At 43.8% G+C, this 18,315-nt stretch overlaps 1 protein-coding gene across 1 annotated transcript; it reads left to right on the forward strand.

The window, feature by feature from the left end:
- Positions 1-8,366: 8,366 nt before the first annotated feature.
- ATG101 (autophagy related 101) lies at positions 8,367-16,100 on the forward strand. Its single transcript, XM_075591183.1, has 3 exons — positions 8,367-8,631; positions 9,896-10,201; positions 15,466-16,100. The coding sequence occupies exons 2-3, from the start codon at positions 9,950-9,952 to the stop codon at positions 15,868-15,870; spliced, it is 657 nt and encodes a 218-aa protein (XP_075447298.1). The 5' UTR covers positions 8,367-8,631; positions 9,896-9,949; the 3' UTR covers positions 15,871-16,100.
- The last annotated feature ends 2,215 nt before the right edge of the window (positions 16,101-18,315 follow it).

Here is an 18,315-nt window from a genome sequence, read left to right on the forward strand (position 1 = left end):
CGGGACCCCCATGGGCTTCATGTGAAAAATTAATGGGGATGGTTGTTGTATTGACTTGTTAAAAATCATGATTTCAGTTTAAAAAAAGGCATGTGTTTGAAATGAAAATAATACGGTAAATACCATCATTGTATTCTAAAGGGTTCTTATAGCAACTGAAAGTGGCAGCTTCAGTTTATTAATGCCAACAATCTGAGCCAATCACAATGTTCCACCTCAGCATTGGACAACACTTGTTTGGGCGACAGAAAATGGTGTCGTAGTAGTGGCTGCTACTGAAAACAAGAAGGATCTCGAACAGCTGATCATGAAAGTCAAAGAAGAAAGTGAGAAGGTTGGACAGTGCCTGAACATTAAGAAGAGAAAGATCATGACAACTGCAAAAAATCCGAACGTTAATATCAAGATCAACAATGAAGAAATTGAAGTGGTTAAAGATTTAATCTTCCTTGGCTCCAAAATTGATTGCGATGGCGACTGAACCCCTGAGATCAAGAGACGGCTGACACTTGGAAGAAATGCGATGGTCAGTATGAACAACATCTGGAAGAGTAAGGACATCAGCCTGGCAACCAAATGCAGATTGGTCAGTGCGATCGGTTTCCCAATAGCAACATATGGCTGTGAAACCTGGACTCTGAGAAAGGCCAACAGGCGAAAGATCAATGCATTTGAACTGTAGAGCTGGAGACTTCTGCTATGCATTCTGTGGACAGCCAGAATAACGAACCAAGCAGTTCTGGAACAGATCAAAAGCTCTTCTACTTTGGTCACATCATGCGAAGCAAGTCGCTTGAGAAGGACGTCATGCTTGGAATGATTGGTGGTAAAAGAGGAAGAGGCCATCCAAGAACTCGCTGGCTAGAGACCATCAAGAAAGATACTGGGCTGAACATAGCAGAATTGAAAGAAGCCGTGAGGCATGGAGAACCCTGATGCACAGAGTGGCTGAGAGTCGTACTCCACTGAACGGATAAGGAAGGAAGTAGTGGAGTAAATCGATTATCTTCTACGATAAGCCGTATTTATAATATTAACAACGTGACTATTCACAGACATATCAACTCTTATTGATTTAGAGTCCATCTCACTGACTTTTAGCAGAATTGTTCAGTGAAGTCTCACTTATAAAAAGCCATTTTTTGGTCCGGAACTCCCAAAATCTCACAAATGTCTGTCCTTGAAGATTAGCATCTCTGTAGTCCTGCAATTTCCACCTCTCTCATTGGTGAATCTCATCTGGAAGGGCAGCTCATACAACATAGCAGATTGAAAGCTGGTTAGTGCTTTCACTGAGTAGGAATCTTTAATGGGCACTATTGTTTTGCATGGAAAACACAGAAACTTTCCTATGTTTTGGGATAATGTAATCATGAAGGGGGATTCCTAGAGGACAAATGATTGTTCAAATTTTCCTCTGCGCAGTGATTATTGAAGGTCACTGTCCAAACATTTCTTGACTGCTGCAACAAGACGGAAGATGTACTGTACATGGGTTGCTAAATGATGGCACAGGATTTTTATCTATGTTTTATAACAAAGAGTGGCTTAACTCCTTCAAGTTGCAGGAACCAGCAAAGTATTGCAGACACTGTGCCTGCACATTAACACCATAGTCACAGTTACAGGTCCCTCCAAACTCCTTTAGTGATTCCACACAGACTAATGTAAAAGGTTTTCCCCCCACCCTCAGGGAGATGACGCCATTACAGGGTGTGTTGTGCTGGTTACCTGCTGGTTCACAGAAGCTCTGAGGTTCCGCTGGTGTTAATGGGGAAGACAGGACTGGCTTTTGGGGTGATGGTTGGTTCTCTCTCACTGGTACGGTGCCTCCATCTCTTACAGGCTGCAGTAGTACTGGAGACAATCCCTGCAAGAGAACTCTCTGATACTCCCCCTGATTGATTGCAGTCTCAGGCAAGAGTATATTTTATAAAACAGGAACGGTTTTATTTCCAACAGCACACAGAATACAGTCTATACTGATTCACTGGTCTCTTCCTTCCTCTGGATGGTCCCTGGAATGAACCCCCAGGCAAGGGCCCAAATCTATCCTAGGTCTTCCCCTATTCCCTGTTGGAGTAGGAGGTATAGTCCTCGCTCCCACTCCCCTAAGGGAGGGAATGGAAGGTGGTCACAGCCCTGTGCACTCGCTTCCTGGATCTCTGTCAGGGAAGAGACATCAGTCTCTAAATTTGGCTGTGCAGCCCCTTTAGTACCCTGGGAGGCTCCAAGGTCTGAGCCCAGGATTGGGCAGAACACAGGCCTTAGCCTGCCCCCCCCCTACTGTCACTCAAGGGAGCTGCTTATTGAAGGGGAAAACCCGGATTGGATCTAACACGGCTTGCACTGATACCAGGGTTTACATGTTAGGCAGGGCAGATTAGTAGCCAAAAAGAATACCTGGCTACACTAAGATACTTTGTAGGTTGTGACACCTTTTAATGGACCAATATATCAATTGTACATGTTTTTTCTTCATTTTCTTAATGCAGAGACCTGTGCAGTCTGGAAAGTTCCTGCCCAAGGAAATCTTGTACGATTAACACGGTATCACAAACTATGAAGGATCTTACTCAGTTCCCCGTACAGAATATACATTATAAGTACAACCTTACTGGCTAACATGTAAACATTCTTTTCAGGGAGATTTGGTTGGAAAATGTCAATTGATCTTTTAATCTTCCATTGACTTTTATTGGGTTGATTAAACTTTTCAGGAGGAAAAATGATGCACTATTTAGGGTTGTCAGGTGTCCAGAATTGAACTTCACTGTCCTGTATTTGAACACTATGTCCAGTAAAAAAAAAAAATAGAGGTAATATTGCACATGTATGTGTATGGTATTACCTCTGGACAGTGACCTGACCGGCTTGGGGGGCCGCAGGATTTCCCCGAGCAGAACTGTTGCTAAGGGCTTGACAGCTTCCTCCATTCTGATTGGCTGCTGCTGGGTAATGCAGCCAATCAGGAGGAGGTTTCAGGAACCTGGGGGTGGGGCCAAGGAGAGGAGGAAACAGCATGGAGCATAGAGGTGAGAGGAGTATGAGTGTGTGTGTGTGTGTCTCGAGTGCGTCACACCTTTCCCCTTTCTGTCCAGTATTTTTGGAGAAGCCACCTGGCAACCCTAACTATTTGGCCACCTATGTGATGGTTGTTGTTGGATATTGAAGCTGCCATTATGTTCCACCCACAGCACAGCCAGAGCTGCTAATGGCATTCTCTGCGGAGGTAAGTATCTCTGGAGGCAGGGGGTTCCCGGAGCTGAAATGAACGCAGTTCAGCCCCGAAGACCCCCTGCTTCAAACTTATTAGTTATTTAGTTTTAAAAGGTAAAAAAAAATACAAATGAGGAAAGCATGATTGCTGCTTTTATTCTGTAAACATCACGTTAAATATCATAACAGAGCTTAGTATATAACATGCTCACATGACATCTGCTGGACACAGTTGGTCCTGCAAAGTGTTCTGTGCTACACTTGTTTTATATCATGAGGTTTACAGAGCATTATTCTAATTTTAGGCATGTCTAAAATCTACATTTTCAACATACGTAGTTTGCTCAAGTCCTTGTTTTTTAAACCCACATCCCTTCAGATGTATCCCCCCTGCTAGGGACTACTAGTAATTAAAGGGCTGAGGAACCTAGAGGGTTAACTGTATAGGGTCACACAGAGTTACTTTCCTCCCCCATCGTGTGATACAGGAGACTTGGCAGAAACTAAACCATGCCTACTGTCTGCCTGGTGATAGTGATGTCACCCCTAGAGTATATATATTAAGCTAAGAAGATTCTAGACTCAGGTTCCTGGAGGAGTTGGAGGAGCCTCACTGTATATATTGTTGATATGTTCCTGAGTATATCAAAGTAAGTGAATAAAGATCTGTCCCTATATGTATTGTAGTTAGGGCAGGTGTCCCTTCAGATAATACCCGCAGATATGGCCCAGGTAAGCACAGTTGTTCCCAACAGAGGAGGCATATAACCGACAGAGGTTTCCATGAGATAGGGTGACCATATTCTTCACCCGGGAAAAACCTGGGACATATGTCGTAAGGCGAGCACCGACAGCACATGTGCAAACTGAGCTTGCCGGCCACACGTGTGTGAACGGAACATGCCGGCTGGCACATGCGTGAATAGCAAGCGCCGACTGCACGTGCACGAATGGAGCTTCTTGGCCACGCATGGCAGATCGGAGCACTCCGGCCGCAATTGGAGCTTGCCGGCCGCGCATGCGCAAATCGGAGCTTGCCGGTCGGACCCTGCAGGAGGATATGCAGCCGGAGACAGTAAGAGAGTTACAGAGGCCCCAAGCTCTGCCCCGGCATTCGTTTTAATTATTGTGGGGGAGAGCGCGGGGCCTCTGTAAGCACGGGTCTCAGTGCAGTGGCACCGACGACACCGCCATCAAGCCGGCCCTGCTCCTTATTGACAGAGCATAACGGACGTTGTGCACAACGGGAGGGGTCAGATAGGCCAAGTCAAGCCATGTGTCAGCACTTCCCTAGGGTGTTAAGCTAAGGGCCCCTAGGGAAGCAGAAGGTAATAGTACAAACAATGCAACAGTGCGAATCAAGCCTCTACATATGCTGTTCATGACCAAGTAAGAAGAACCTTATAAATGGATGTTAATAAAGGCCCTGCAAACTACAAACGTTCCTGGTACCCATCATTATTCCACCCGCATACGCGCCCAGCCTGTGCGGGTTCAGCGCCCTAACAAGGTAACAGAGACAGAGCTACACTACAATATGTAGAGCCTTTAGTGCCGGGCAAGGAGGGTTACACATATATTCTGGGTGTTTAATAATAATAATAATAATAATGGTGTTTATCTTTAGGAAAGCAGAACAACAAATCACAGAACGCTAATGGGAATGCTGTAAAAGATGAGCACTTGATCAAATTACCAATAATGTTTGAAGTTAGTGGACTGGTATGTTTGTTGGAGTCCTGAAAGAAACGAAAGATGCGGCTTATTAGCAAAACAGTGGTTCTACTGTAGCTGTACTGTCCTGGTTATCCCACAGAAGTAAATGGGCTAATCCTGTCTGTTGTCAGAGGGGCCTGCAACACATTTTAGAACATTTATAAACACTGTAAATATAATTTAACACAGCACATAATATTTAAAGCCGCAGTCCCCTCACTTGATTTTTTTAAAAATAATTGTATTCAGTAATCCCTGACGCATGATCTCGCTGACCTTACTACTGGGAGACCCAAGGTTTAGCAGATATGATGTGGTATACAGGGGGAACAAATACTTCTGGTGAGGTAATAATAATAATGAGTGTTCTTGTAACTAATTGTCCTCCCTAGTTGGCCAGTGCCCAACATAATTTGTTTGGCCTATATTAACTGAACTAGAAGGATGGCCATGATAAGACCGGATAGGTCCTTCTCTGGGGACCCCTTCGTCAGACGAAAACCCAGATACTCTTCCATAATCCTTTCAGTGTCAGAGGGGCCCGCCATGCCATGGCTCTGCCAACATATGAAAACTCTTTTAAAGTGTCCATTTACTCGGCAGCCAACTCTATAACCTCCCTCTTCCTTATTTACCGGCAGCTGGCTCTATAACCTCCTCCCTCTTCCTTATTTACCGGCAGCCGGCTCTATAACCTCCTCCCTCTTCCTTATTTACCGGCAGCTGGCTCTATAACCTCCTCCCTCTTCCTTATTTACCGGCAGCCGGCTCTATAACCTCCTCCCTCTTCCTTATTTACTGGCAGCCTGCTCTATAACCTCCTCCCTCTCCCTTATTTACCGGCAGCTGGCTCTATAACCTCCCCTCTTCTTTATTTACCGGCAGCTGGCTCTATAACCTCCTCCCTCTTCCTTATTTACCATCAGCTGGCTCTATAACCTTCTCCCTCTTCCTTATTTACTGGCAGCCGGCTCTTTAACCTCCCCCCTCTCCCCTATTTACTGGGACGCCAGCTCTATAACCTCTCCCCTCTTCTTTATTTACCGGCAGCTGGCTCTATAGCCTCTTCCCTCTTCCTTATGTAACAGTGTTTACCCGCCCCCCCCTCCCCCCCATCGCTTATCGGGGCCATTACTGGGTGTTTGTAGTGCATACCTGCTGGTAACAAGAGGGCTGAGTCGTCTGCGGTAACCTTGGGACACAGAAACAGGCTTCTGGGGTCCATACCCAACGTAATACTTAGCAGTGCAGCGCCTCCATCTGCCGTAGGCTCTAGGGATATGGAGGTGATCTCACACGGTAGAACTGTAACTCTCCCCACAGTTAGATCACACACCAGGCAGGAGGTATATTGCAAAACAGGAACGGGTTTATTACTACTCTTATTGCAGTAATAGGGGTACTCAGCAGTCACCTGCCGGATCACAGTCTCTTCTCTCAGATATCACCGGAGATAGTCCCTGGACAGGCACTATGGGCCTAGGGCACCCGCAGTCGTCCTAGCTCTTCCCCACCTTCCTTGCGGTGGCAGAAGTATAGTCACTCTACTCCACCCTGGAGGGAAGAGCATATGGGAAGGCCCCAATCTCAGGCTCCCAGTCGTGACCTGCCTTCCTCATGGGGAAAAACAACAACTAACTTTAGGACGGTCCTGCCTTTAAGTACAGCCAGAGGGCGGGCATCCCGTTGGCCCAGCCACAACAGGATATGCCACCCCCTGCTGTCACTCAAGCGGTGCACCAAAGGATGAAGGGGGAAAGCTCCATGATAACTACTGGCAAACCTGTGAACACCAGGATTTACTATCAGCCCATTGGGTAGATTTAGTAGCCAGGGGGTACCCCGCTACACTTATTTACCTATCACATGGCTCTATAACTTCCTCCCTCTCCCTTATTTGCCAGGTAGCTGGCTCTGTAACCTCCTCCCTCTTCCGTAAATTAATGGGCAGTCGGCTCTTGAACCTCCTCCCTCTTCCTTAAAGGGCAGCCAGCTCTATAACCTCCTCCCTTTTCCTTATTTAACGGGTAGCTGGCTCTATAATATCTTCCCTCTCCCTTATTTACTGAGCGGCCAGCTCTATACCTCCTCCCTCTCCCTTATTTACAGACAGCCGGCTCTATAACTTCCCCCCTCTTCCTTATTTAATGGGCAGTCGGCTCTAGAACCGCCTCCCTCTTCCTTATTTAGCCCGCAATGATTTTATTCCAGATTATTAGGACTCAGACAGTGCTGTTATGCTTCAGCTTGCATTTTAGGGTTAGGGTATAGATTAGGCTGAAAGGGTATTTTCTTTATCCTGCTGCAGAAGGCTTACCTGCCTATAAATTATGACTGAGCAAGTGCCTTAATTACCTGGCTCTCCGGGTAAAAAAAACAAAAAAACTTGTCCAAACTCTTTACAAGGAGGTTTGTTAGAACAATGTGAGAGATCGCTCCATCCTTCATTGACTGGCATTTGTTCAATGGTACTTTATTCAAGGAGAAAAGTAGAAACATTATACTGTACCTTTTCCAGCAATTTTTTAGGGAGTCTCTCTTATAAGCAGGGAGAGTTAGTAAGTATGACTGCTAATGTTTAAAATAAATATACTGTATATATCTTGCAATGAAACTTTCTCAGCTGTGCGCAGTGATTCTGACTTTCTTTGTAATGCTGCAGAAATATCTCCTCGTATTTTGGGGACATAGACCAATAACGCTGATATTTCCTCTGTGGGAAATCATTATTTAGACTCAATGCTTATAACCTGAGTTGTAAAGAGAAATAAAATAATAATAAAAAGAGGCTTTTATAGTGCATGACGGTTCAGAGTACCTTAGCATGTGTATATAGCCATACCACAAGAAATAATACAGCTTTAAATAATTATATATTGTATGTAAAGCATTTACCCCCCAGTCAGGATGTTACTCTGTCACTGCCAGAGCGCCCAGCAACACTGCGCTGAAATACACTGCAGGCACCTTTGACATACAAAGATTGAGCACTATTCCTAATACTGTTATATTAACTATATCGTTGTTTTCTGTTGATCTCCAGAAAAGGGGCTGGGGTTCAGCTCCTGTGAGTACACAAAACAGCATTGGTTTATTTTAAATGAATAATGTAATTATTAGCAACATTTATTTCTAAGGCCCCAACAAACATAATCAGCAAAACAGCACGATGGATATAGAGTGAGTATTTGCAGAGCACTGACCTCTCCTGTATCCGTCAGAGAGAGGAAATGGAAAGATTTTCTGTTTGAGAAATATAGATATATAAACTTAATGATTGGTGCCAGTTACAGTAAGAGCTCAGGATGGTCAGCCTCACCTGCTCCACTTGCAGTACCGCACCTGGAGTCCGCCGAGCCAGGGGGCAGCCAATCCCAGCGCTGCCAAACAGGAAGTGAGAGTGGATAGAGCTGCCCTACAGAGCGGAATGTACCAAATGAATTGAGCAGAGGGGGAATATGCGGGGCTGCAGGGCGAGGGGTCTATTCCGTAGGCCTGGAAGAGCCCCACGTATTTACAGCCCAATACAGTGTTATAGTACAGCTACATAAAGTGCCTGTTTATCCAGAGAGGTGCTGCCCGTGGGTTGTCTCCCGGCAGTGGTACAGGCCAGTGACGTGTCATTGTTTTGGTGCTGTCTGACAAGAGAGCGGCCGCACAGAGCTCCCAGGCAGAGACTCACCAGCAGCAGCACTGGTAATGATATACAGTATAATATTCATACGTGTGGGTGTATATACATTTATATAAACATGCACTTACAGACACACACTTCTATGGCACCAACACATTCTGCAGCGCAGTACAGTGTGAGAGGGAGGGTAATAACATTGTATGACAAGAGTACATATATGGTAAGACAAACTGAGACACATAGGAACGAGGTCCCTGTCCCAAGGAGCTTACGATCTAGAAGGGGAGAGGAGACGCAAGGAATACTTTTGTGTGAGTGTCTTCGCAAGGGTTTGGTTACCAACATCGGGGCTGAGTCTGCAGTGCTAGGATGAAAGTAAAAGATAGGAGTCAGCAGAGTGTCGGACAGGTCTCCTAAAAAAAAAAAAAGTGTGTGTTTTTATAAGAACCTTTAAATATATAGAGGGGAGAGGAGGGTCTGTGCGTGGTGGAGAGTTCCAGAGTTAGGGTGCAGCAGCAGAGTTAGGGTGCAGCAGCACGGGAAACGTTTTGAAGGTGGGAATGAGAGTGAGTAATAAGGGAGTTGGAGAGACGGAGATCGTGGGCAGAGCATAGACTGTGTATACAGTATGGGAGAGTACTTGGTAATTAGGTCAGAGATGTAGAGAGGAGTGGTGTTATGTATAGCTTTGTAGGCGAGCACAAGTACCTATATCTTGAAGTGGACTCTGTAGCCTAGAACCTACACTTGGCAGAACAACCCAAGTAGGGTGATCACCTTTCTCCTCATCACAAGGTCAGTCCAGGAAGCTTTGCAGGCTCTCTCTGTTGTTCGTCGGTGCTGCTTGCCATGGAGAGCAAGTGACATTTTAGATGGTATTGGGGTGATTGAGCAATGGTTTCTATTTGAAAAGTTTGCACAGTAGCAGATCATAGGAGAGCAAACCAAATGGTAAATGTGCTGCATCCACTAAAGGAATTTGCAACACCGTTTGTCCACCTGAACCTACCTATCAGTGCACCTACCAAAAATGTATAGCGTTTAGAGATAGTGAGATTCATTGTAGGTCATACTACATCATTTAGGGGACCAACATTAGGGTTCTTCATAGATGCAATTATAGTGTAAAGAGCTTTCAGAACCTCATAGTTTTCTTCTTCAAGTGCAGAAGCTGAGGTGGGCACCGCACTGCATGTGCTATTTTAATCATCTCCCTCACCACCACTCCATGCACGATAAGAAAATAAGTGTTCTTATTGCTGAGCCAGCACCAGAAAGGATCTTTCAAGTCAACATGTTCTTTATTTCATATGATTTGTTTTACAGGCTGAGATCTGAGCCCCAGGCTAGGATTCCTCATTCATTTCCGAGCAGGCAAGGATGAATTGCCGCTCAGAGTTACTGGAGGTGTCGGTGGAGGGCCGACAGGTTGAGGAGGCAATGCTGGCAGTCCTGCACACCATACTCCTGCACCGCAGCACCGGCAAGTTCCACTACAAAAAGGAAGGGACCTACTCCATCGGCACGGTGGGGACCCAGGACATAGACTGTGACTTCATCGAGTTTACCTACGTCAGGGTGTCCTCGGAGGAACTGGACAGAGCGCTGCGTAAAGCGGTTGGAGAATTCAAGGTGAGTCATCATGTCTCATCTCTGTTGTGAAGATGGAGACCACACACCCTGTCCAAAGATTGTTTGTGTTCTTCAAATCATTTTAGCGCACACATTCCCAGCACGCTCTAACTCCAACACCCACCACATTATATATATATATATATATATATATATATATATATATATATATATTTCAATGAGTGCTACTGTTCTCCAAATCATCCATACTCTTAATTAGGAAGTCCCTTACTGGGCTTACGAAAAAAGTTATTTTTTGAACTTAATATAATTGACCTCTGGTCCCTTTTTGCTCACTTTTAAAATCATTTTTGCATGCTCTCTCTGTAAATCACTTCCGAGGTGAGTGACTGCACTTCGGGGATAATCACCCAACGCATTTCACCAAGAACTGGCTTCTTCAGGGGTCCCTGGTTAACTTAAGCTTCCATTGGTTTATTTTCCTTTTGATATTAACAGATTACAGATAACTTGGGTTCAACAAAGACCTTAAACTTTAGAAAGGCAGATTTTAATAATCTACAAATAATACACTGGGATGATGTTTTTGCAGGGAAAAATGTAGAAGATAAATGGGCAGACTTTAAAACATTATTAGTAAAGCACACTTATCAGTGTATACCCTTGGGTAATAAGTATAAAAGAATTAAGTCAAAACCAATGTGGCTAAATAAACAGGTAGGGGAGGAAATGGACAGGAAGAGGAAGGCGTTTAGATTCTTTAAGTCAGAAGGGACAGAGACTTCGTATCAGAATTATAAGGAATGTAACAAAAATTGCAAATGGGCAATCAAATTGGCAAAAAGGGATAATGAAAAAAGGATTGCAATAGAAAGTAAGATCAACCCTACAAAGTTCTTTAAGTACCTTAATAACAAAAAATGAGAAAAGAAAATATAGGACCCTTTCAGTGTGAGATGGGTAGGCAGATTATTGGAGATAAGGAACAAGCAGAGGTATTAAACAAATTCTTTGCTTCTGTGTTTACCAGGGAAGAATCAATTTCAATAGTAGTGCTGCAGGAGGAAGCCACAACCTCCATATTAATGAACAATTGGTTAACTGAGGAAGAAGTTCATAAGCGGCTTGAAAAAATTTAAGTAAACAAGGCACCTGGCCCCGATGGCATACATCCAAGAGTTCTCAAGTAGTTAAGCTCAGTAATAGCCAAACCATTATATTTAATATTCAAGGACTCCATTTCCACAGGCTCAGTACCACACGATTGGCGTAAAGCAGATGTGGTGCCTATATTTAAAAAGGGAGCTAGATCGCAACCGTGGAATTACAGACCTGTAAGCCTGACTTCAATAGTGGGGAAAGTACTTGAAGGTTTAATACGGGATAATATTCAGGAATACCTAATAGAAAACAAAATTATTAGTAATAGTCAGCATGGATTTATGAAGGATAGATCATGCCAAACTAACCTTATTTATTTCTTTGAGGAGGTAAGTAGGAATTTAGACCAGGGTAATGCAGTTGAAGTGGTCTACTTAGATTTTGAATAGGCTTTTGATACGGTTCCACACAAGAGGTTCGTGTACAAAATAAAGAAAATTGGACTTAGTAATAATATATGCACCTGGATTGAAAACTGGTTAAAGGACAGACAACAGAGGGTTGTCATAAATGGAACTTTTTCAGGTTGGGCTAAAGTCGTGAGTGGAGTACCTCAGGGATCGGTACTGAGACCCCTGCTTTTTAACTTGTTTATTAATGACCTTGAGGTTGGCATCGAGAGCAAAGTCTCCATCTTTGCTGATGATACTAAATTGTGTAAGGTAGCAGAATCAGAGCAGGATGTAATTTCTCTTCAGAAGGACTTCGAGAGACTGGAAACGTGGGCAGGTAAATGGCAGATGAGGTTTAATACAGATTAATGTAAGGTTATGCATTTGGGATGCAAGAATAAAAAGGCGACTTACAAATTAAATGGGGATAAATTGGGGGAATCCTTGATGGAGAAGGATTTAGGCGTGCTTGTAGACAGCAGGCTTAGCAATAGTGCCCAACGTCATGCAGTAGCTGTAAAGGCAAACAAGATTTTATCTTGCATCAAACGGGCAATGGATGGAAGGGAAGTAAACATAATTATGCCCCTTTACAAAGCATTAGTAAGACCACACCTTGAATATGAAGTACAATTTTGAGCACCACTCCTTAGAAAAGACATTATGGAACTAGAGAGAGTGCAGAGAAGAGCCACCAAATTAATAAAGGGGACAGACAATCTAACTTATGAGGAGAGGCTAGCTAAATTAGATTTATTTACATTAGAAAAGAGGCGTCTAAAAGGGGATATGATAACTATATACAAATATATTCAGGAACAATACAAGGAGCTTTCAAAAGAACTATTCATCCCAAGGCCATCCCTTAAGGTTGAAAGAAAGGCGATTTCACCAGCAACAAAGGAAAGGGTTCTTTACAGTAAAGGCAGTTAAAATGTGGAATTCATTACCCATGGAGACTGTGATGGCAGATACAATAGATTTGTTCAAAAAAAGGTTGGACATCTTTTTAGAAAGGAACGGTATACAGGGATATCAACTATATTTCTCAAACCGTTGTATGCATGTCTGTCCTGTCCCTAGGGGCAATCACATTGGACCTTTGGCCCGTCACTCTGCCTCAGGCCAATGAGATGGCTCCCTTGGCCCGCCCGCCCCCGCACACCTCTCATTGGCTGCTGTGCTCTAACAGTGTCTCACACACACCCCTGTGCCCCCCTCAGCGCAAATATCTAGATACACATACACTTCAGGTAAGCGGTTGCCTTACCTCTGCCTCCATAACAACTTGCCCCCCTCAGTCCCCCGCAGCCTCCGGGGCTGGAATCCGGCGAGCCGCGGATACAATGTAACCGCACAGGTCCTGCGTGTCACGGGACAAATCCACCGCCAGCCCCGGCCGCTCAATGCGCCCCTCACTGGGCCCCTCCGCTGCGGACGCTCAATGCGCCCCTCACAGGGCCCCTCCGCTGCGGCCGCTCAATGCGCCCCTCGCTGCGGCCGCTCAATGTGCCCCTCACTGCGCCCCTCCGGTCCGGCCCCTCACTGCGCCCCTCCGGTCCGGCCCCTCCGCTGCGGCCGGTCTCTGCACCCCCTGGCCGCGGCCGGTGCCGTGCTCGGGCAGGCTGTGCAGAGCAGTGAGTGAGCGTTCAGGCGGCGGCGGCTTTCTCTGCTGCTGCTGGGGATTGGTGGCAGAGATCCAGCCCCGCTCCGAACCTCTCGCGCTCACATTCTCCCTGCGCCTTCTTAAAGAGACACTGCCCCTACTATTAATATCACATCATGCTATCAATTCTCTCTATACACTACATGTATTTCTATTATTTATTATTCTAATGCTATATATATATTCTTATCATGCTATCAGATAATATATATACAGGCATACCCCGCATTAACGTACGCAATGGGACCGGAGCATGTATGTAAAGCGAAAATGTACTTAAAGTGAAGCACTACCTTTTCCCACTTATCGATGCATGTACTGTACTGCAATCGTCATATACGTGCAATAACTGATGTAAATAACGCATTTGTAACAGTCTCTATAGTCTCCCTGCTTGCGCACAGCTTCGGTACAGGTAGGGAGACGGTATTGCTGTTCAGGACGTGCTGACAGGCGCATGCGTGAGCTGCCATTTGCCTATTGGGCGATATGTACTTACTCGCGAGTGTACTTAAAGTGCGTGTACTTAAAGCGGGGTATGCCTGTACTGTATAGCACACACACACTGACGCACACACACACGGACGCACACACACACACACTGACTGACTGACACACACACACACACACACACTGACTGACACACACACACACTGACTGACACACACACACTGACTGACACACACACACACACACACTGACACACACACACACTGACTGACTGACGCGCGCACACACACACACACTGACTGACACGCGCACACACACACACTGACTGACGCGCGCACACAAACACACTGACTGACGCACACACACACACTGACTGACGCACACACACTGACTGAGGCACACACGCACATACTGACTGTGTGTGAGTCAGTCAGTCTGTGTGTGTGTATTTGTGCGTCAGACTGACTGATGCACACACAATGACTGACGCACACACACACTGCATGAAGCTGTAAAGGGGGGGAACGGAGCTGTAAAGGAGAGGGGAGACTGGATTGATGTGAACGGGGGACAAACAGAGAGGGGGGAGACAGGGGAAGAGAGAGAGAGAGAGGAGCGGGAACGGGAACATTACATCCCGGGCAACGCCGGGTCTCTCAGCTAGTACCAAATAAGTAAACATGGGAAGGATGTTGATCCAGGGATTAATCCGATTTGCCAATTCTTGGAGTCAGGAAGGAATTTATTTTCCCCTTATGAGATATCATTGGTTATCTGGGGTTTTTTGTTTACCTTCCATCCGGGTCATTAAGTAAGTATAGATATAAGATAAAATATCTGTTGTCTAAATGTAGCATGAGTTGAACTTGATGGACGTACGTCTTTTTTCAACCTCATCTACTATGTAACTATATTGTAATTTCTAATGTTTATATTTGCCGAAGTAAATAGCTCTTTTGTTAACAAGTATATATTTTTAGAAAGTCAAACTATTCAAATGTAGCATTAACTAAATTTTGAGAACACAACATGCTACATGAAATTACAAGACAATACATGATCTACCTTTTCTGCTCAAGATGAAAAGAAGCTGAATTCAAGAGTTTCAGTACTAATGGAAATTCTATTTCTCCACTGTTGTTAAACTCTCACAAATTATAGAATATATATATATAATATAATATTATATAATTATAATATATATAATATGCAAATACAACTGTATGCTCATTTGCATGTCATTTCCCAGAATCCCTTGCTGCAGTGGAAGTGCTGTATGCTGGGTGATAATGGGGAAAGGCGGGGTTGCAGACCTGCCTAAGACATGCAGATGAGCATACAGTTGTATTTGCATATTTGCTTTCCTGTGGAGGGTTTTTGTCACTTTTTTTACTCACCATAACTTAACTCAGTATTAAAGGTGTCAATATATATATATATTGACACCTTTTTTTAGTACAAAGTGACATGTTTGGGCTGAATTTTTTTTTTTTTAACTTGATTTGTGATCATAATACTTGAACTTTAAAAGCTTTCGAGGAAAACGTTTTATTGTTTCCCCATAAAGGGTATTATAGTATGCTAAACAGATCTTATGTTATCCAGAAGTCTCATACGTTCATTAATATTTTTAGGATGCTCTAAGGAACTCTGGAAGTGACGGCATCGGCCAGGTATCTTTGGAGTTCTATCAGAAGAAGAAGTCCCGCTGGCCCTTCTCAGATGAATGCATCCCATGGGAGGTCTGGGCCATCAAGGTCAATGTGGTGAACCTGGCTAATGAGCAGGAGCGGCAGATCTGCCGAGAGAAGGTGGGGGAGAAACTCGGTGAGAAGATTATTAACGTTGTAGAGGTGATGAACAGACATGAGTACTTACCAAAGATGCCAACGCAATCCGAGGTGGACAATGTGTTTGACACAGGTCTGAAGGATGTGCAGCCTTATCTGTACAAAATCTCGTACCAGATTACTGACTCGCTGGGCACATCTGTCACCACTACAATGAGGAGACTTATCAAAGACACCTTGGCTCTGTAGAGCTGCATGCTCCAGGTGGACTATTTGTAGGATGGACTGGAAAATTATTTTGTGTTTATAATCTAAATTGTTTACCCAGAAGATATATTCCTTTCTAAACGTTAACGCAGCATAAACATTGATTTTAAGATGTACCTTTTCATGTATATAGGCATTATACTTTTCTTTTCATTCAGATCTTGTAAGGTATTGTACTTCTTACAAAACAATAAAGATAATCCTGTACAGTGTTTGAAGATTTAAGCTATCATTTGTAATGTAGTTCTGATGTATTCGTAGCTTATGGGACCTGCACTACATTCCATTGCAATATTGTGCGAGCTCTACTTTGATAGACTTGAGCTGTGACACTTAGGCCTGCAGTTTTCTATCATGTGTCTATCATTTAATACTGGTGTTTGTGTTGCAGTCATATAGATTACTGATACTAACCACATGGCCAGCTAACAACTTATTCCATTGTAAATGTTGGTTACCCCAATGATATCTCCATCATTTCTTCTAGATCTAGCGTGTTATCCTGTAATATCCTGTATTTATAATGTTTAGTTATTTCTGAGTCCATTTTTGCGACTTATCAAGTATATCTATGACACAATAGACTGAAGCAAGGGAAAGAAGGAGCCTCCTGCTGAAGCATTCACGTATACTGCCAGGGTTTCCAGGTTGTATACTGAAGAGAAAAACGATGCAGCACTCCCACACAACGTTTCAGTCCTGAAATATGGACCTTTCTCAAGATACAGGGAGACTTACTATATACTGCCAGGAATACCCAAAAGGACCCTCAGGGTGGGGGGCGGAGTGTAGTGAATGACACCAAGAGATGCCTCAAAAGAAAGAAAAAAGGGCGCAACATAGCAAAACAAATATTTTATAGAAATAAAAAGTAATAGATGCATTCAGTGTATGGATAAAAACAAAGTAATTGCCTGGTGCGTGGTACTTCTGCTTGTCAACCCAATGATGGGGATACAATCCAACCTCTTACTTGCTCTTGTGATACTACCTTGGGATTTATATTGTTATCATTCCCACCTGTGATGACTCAATGTCACTTGCCTATACCCAGTCACAATCCTTATGTTGTGTGTGCCACATAATTCAGGGGTTATTAACCCAGTATTCATAGATTCATACTATATCTATTTGCATAGCTTATGTTTCCTAGCTGCATTGATATATACTATGTACCCTCTTTTATAGAGGTTTATTATGTGTATTTAACACACACTTGTTAGGTTGACACAACTATCTTGCATATATCCTAGGGGTGCATACACCACTGCTAGATTGTGTCTCAATACTTATGTTCACACTCCATACATTATAGATGATAGTATCCACACATCTTGGATCTATACTGACCTTACACCCACTGTTGGGAATTTTATACACACATTGTGTATATTCACGTTTTTGTATACTGTATATGTTAATAACATTTTATTATTTTTGAGTACATGGGGAATTCTGTTACCAAAAGGTGACATGATTAATATACTCGGAGACCACTGAGACCTCTCTATAAACTATTCACTCAGATGAAGGAGTGCAATATACAGGAATCTTTTTTTTTGTCTTCCCATTTTTGCGAAAACATGTATATACTCTACAATGTGTTCAATACCAGTAACTGCGATGTCTTTCTGGTTATTGTTGTTTGGCCGTTCGGAGCCCACTAAACACCAGATTAAAAACAGATCACCTAGAAAGTCTACGTATACAAGTTAGAAGTGCAATAAGTGCGACTCTAAAACACAGGAGATAGTAAATTCATTAGAATAACTAGTCAAGCACCATGCCAACAAATGATCAATTTCCGTATTCTATAATGATAGGGGTATATATTATAACTATAAAACGGAAGGCAATAGTTACCACTAGTTTCCAGACCCAGTGTCAACCGCGTATGTACAAAGTAGCACAAGGCAAGAGCAGAGATTAGTGACTGTAATGGGATACAGGTACAGTGGGGTTTAAGGGCCACCATAAAGGGTGTTTGCAGTACACTATAACGTGCACCTGACTGCAGACCATGTTAAAGCACTTCCACAACAGCACCTGCAGGTCAGAACAGTAAAGCAGCCTTCGTTATAGTCTGTCCGAAGGTATACCACTATAGCCGTATCCACCATCTAACGTTCACATACAGTTGTGTAGAGTTACATGTGTACGGCAGTAAACCAGCACTTCTGTCATCTGTGTAGCCGATAACATATCCTCATGAACGGAGTCCAAACATTTGGTTGCTTACGATTCGCCGTGACCAAATCCTCGCCGGCGTTTAGTCGCTGCTCACCATGCCGCCAGAACATTCAGCTGCCAGCCGCTTCGCCGCTAAGGTAAGTCCCTTAGGCCCTCAAGTCCCTTACCCTAAAACTCCCTAATGTTAACCCCTAATATTAATGTGACTCCCTACCCTAAAAACCTTAGCCCCTTAGC

Source organism: Ascaphus truei, chromosome 3 (genome assembly GCF_040206685.1).
Source record: "Ascaphus truei isolate aAscTru1 chromosome 3, aAscTru1.hap1, whole genome shotgun sequence".
NCBI lineage: Eukaryota > Metazoa > Chordata > Amphibia > Anura > Ascaphidae > Ascaphus > Ascaphus truei.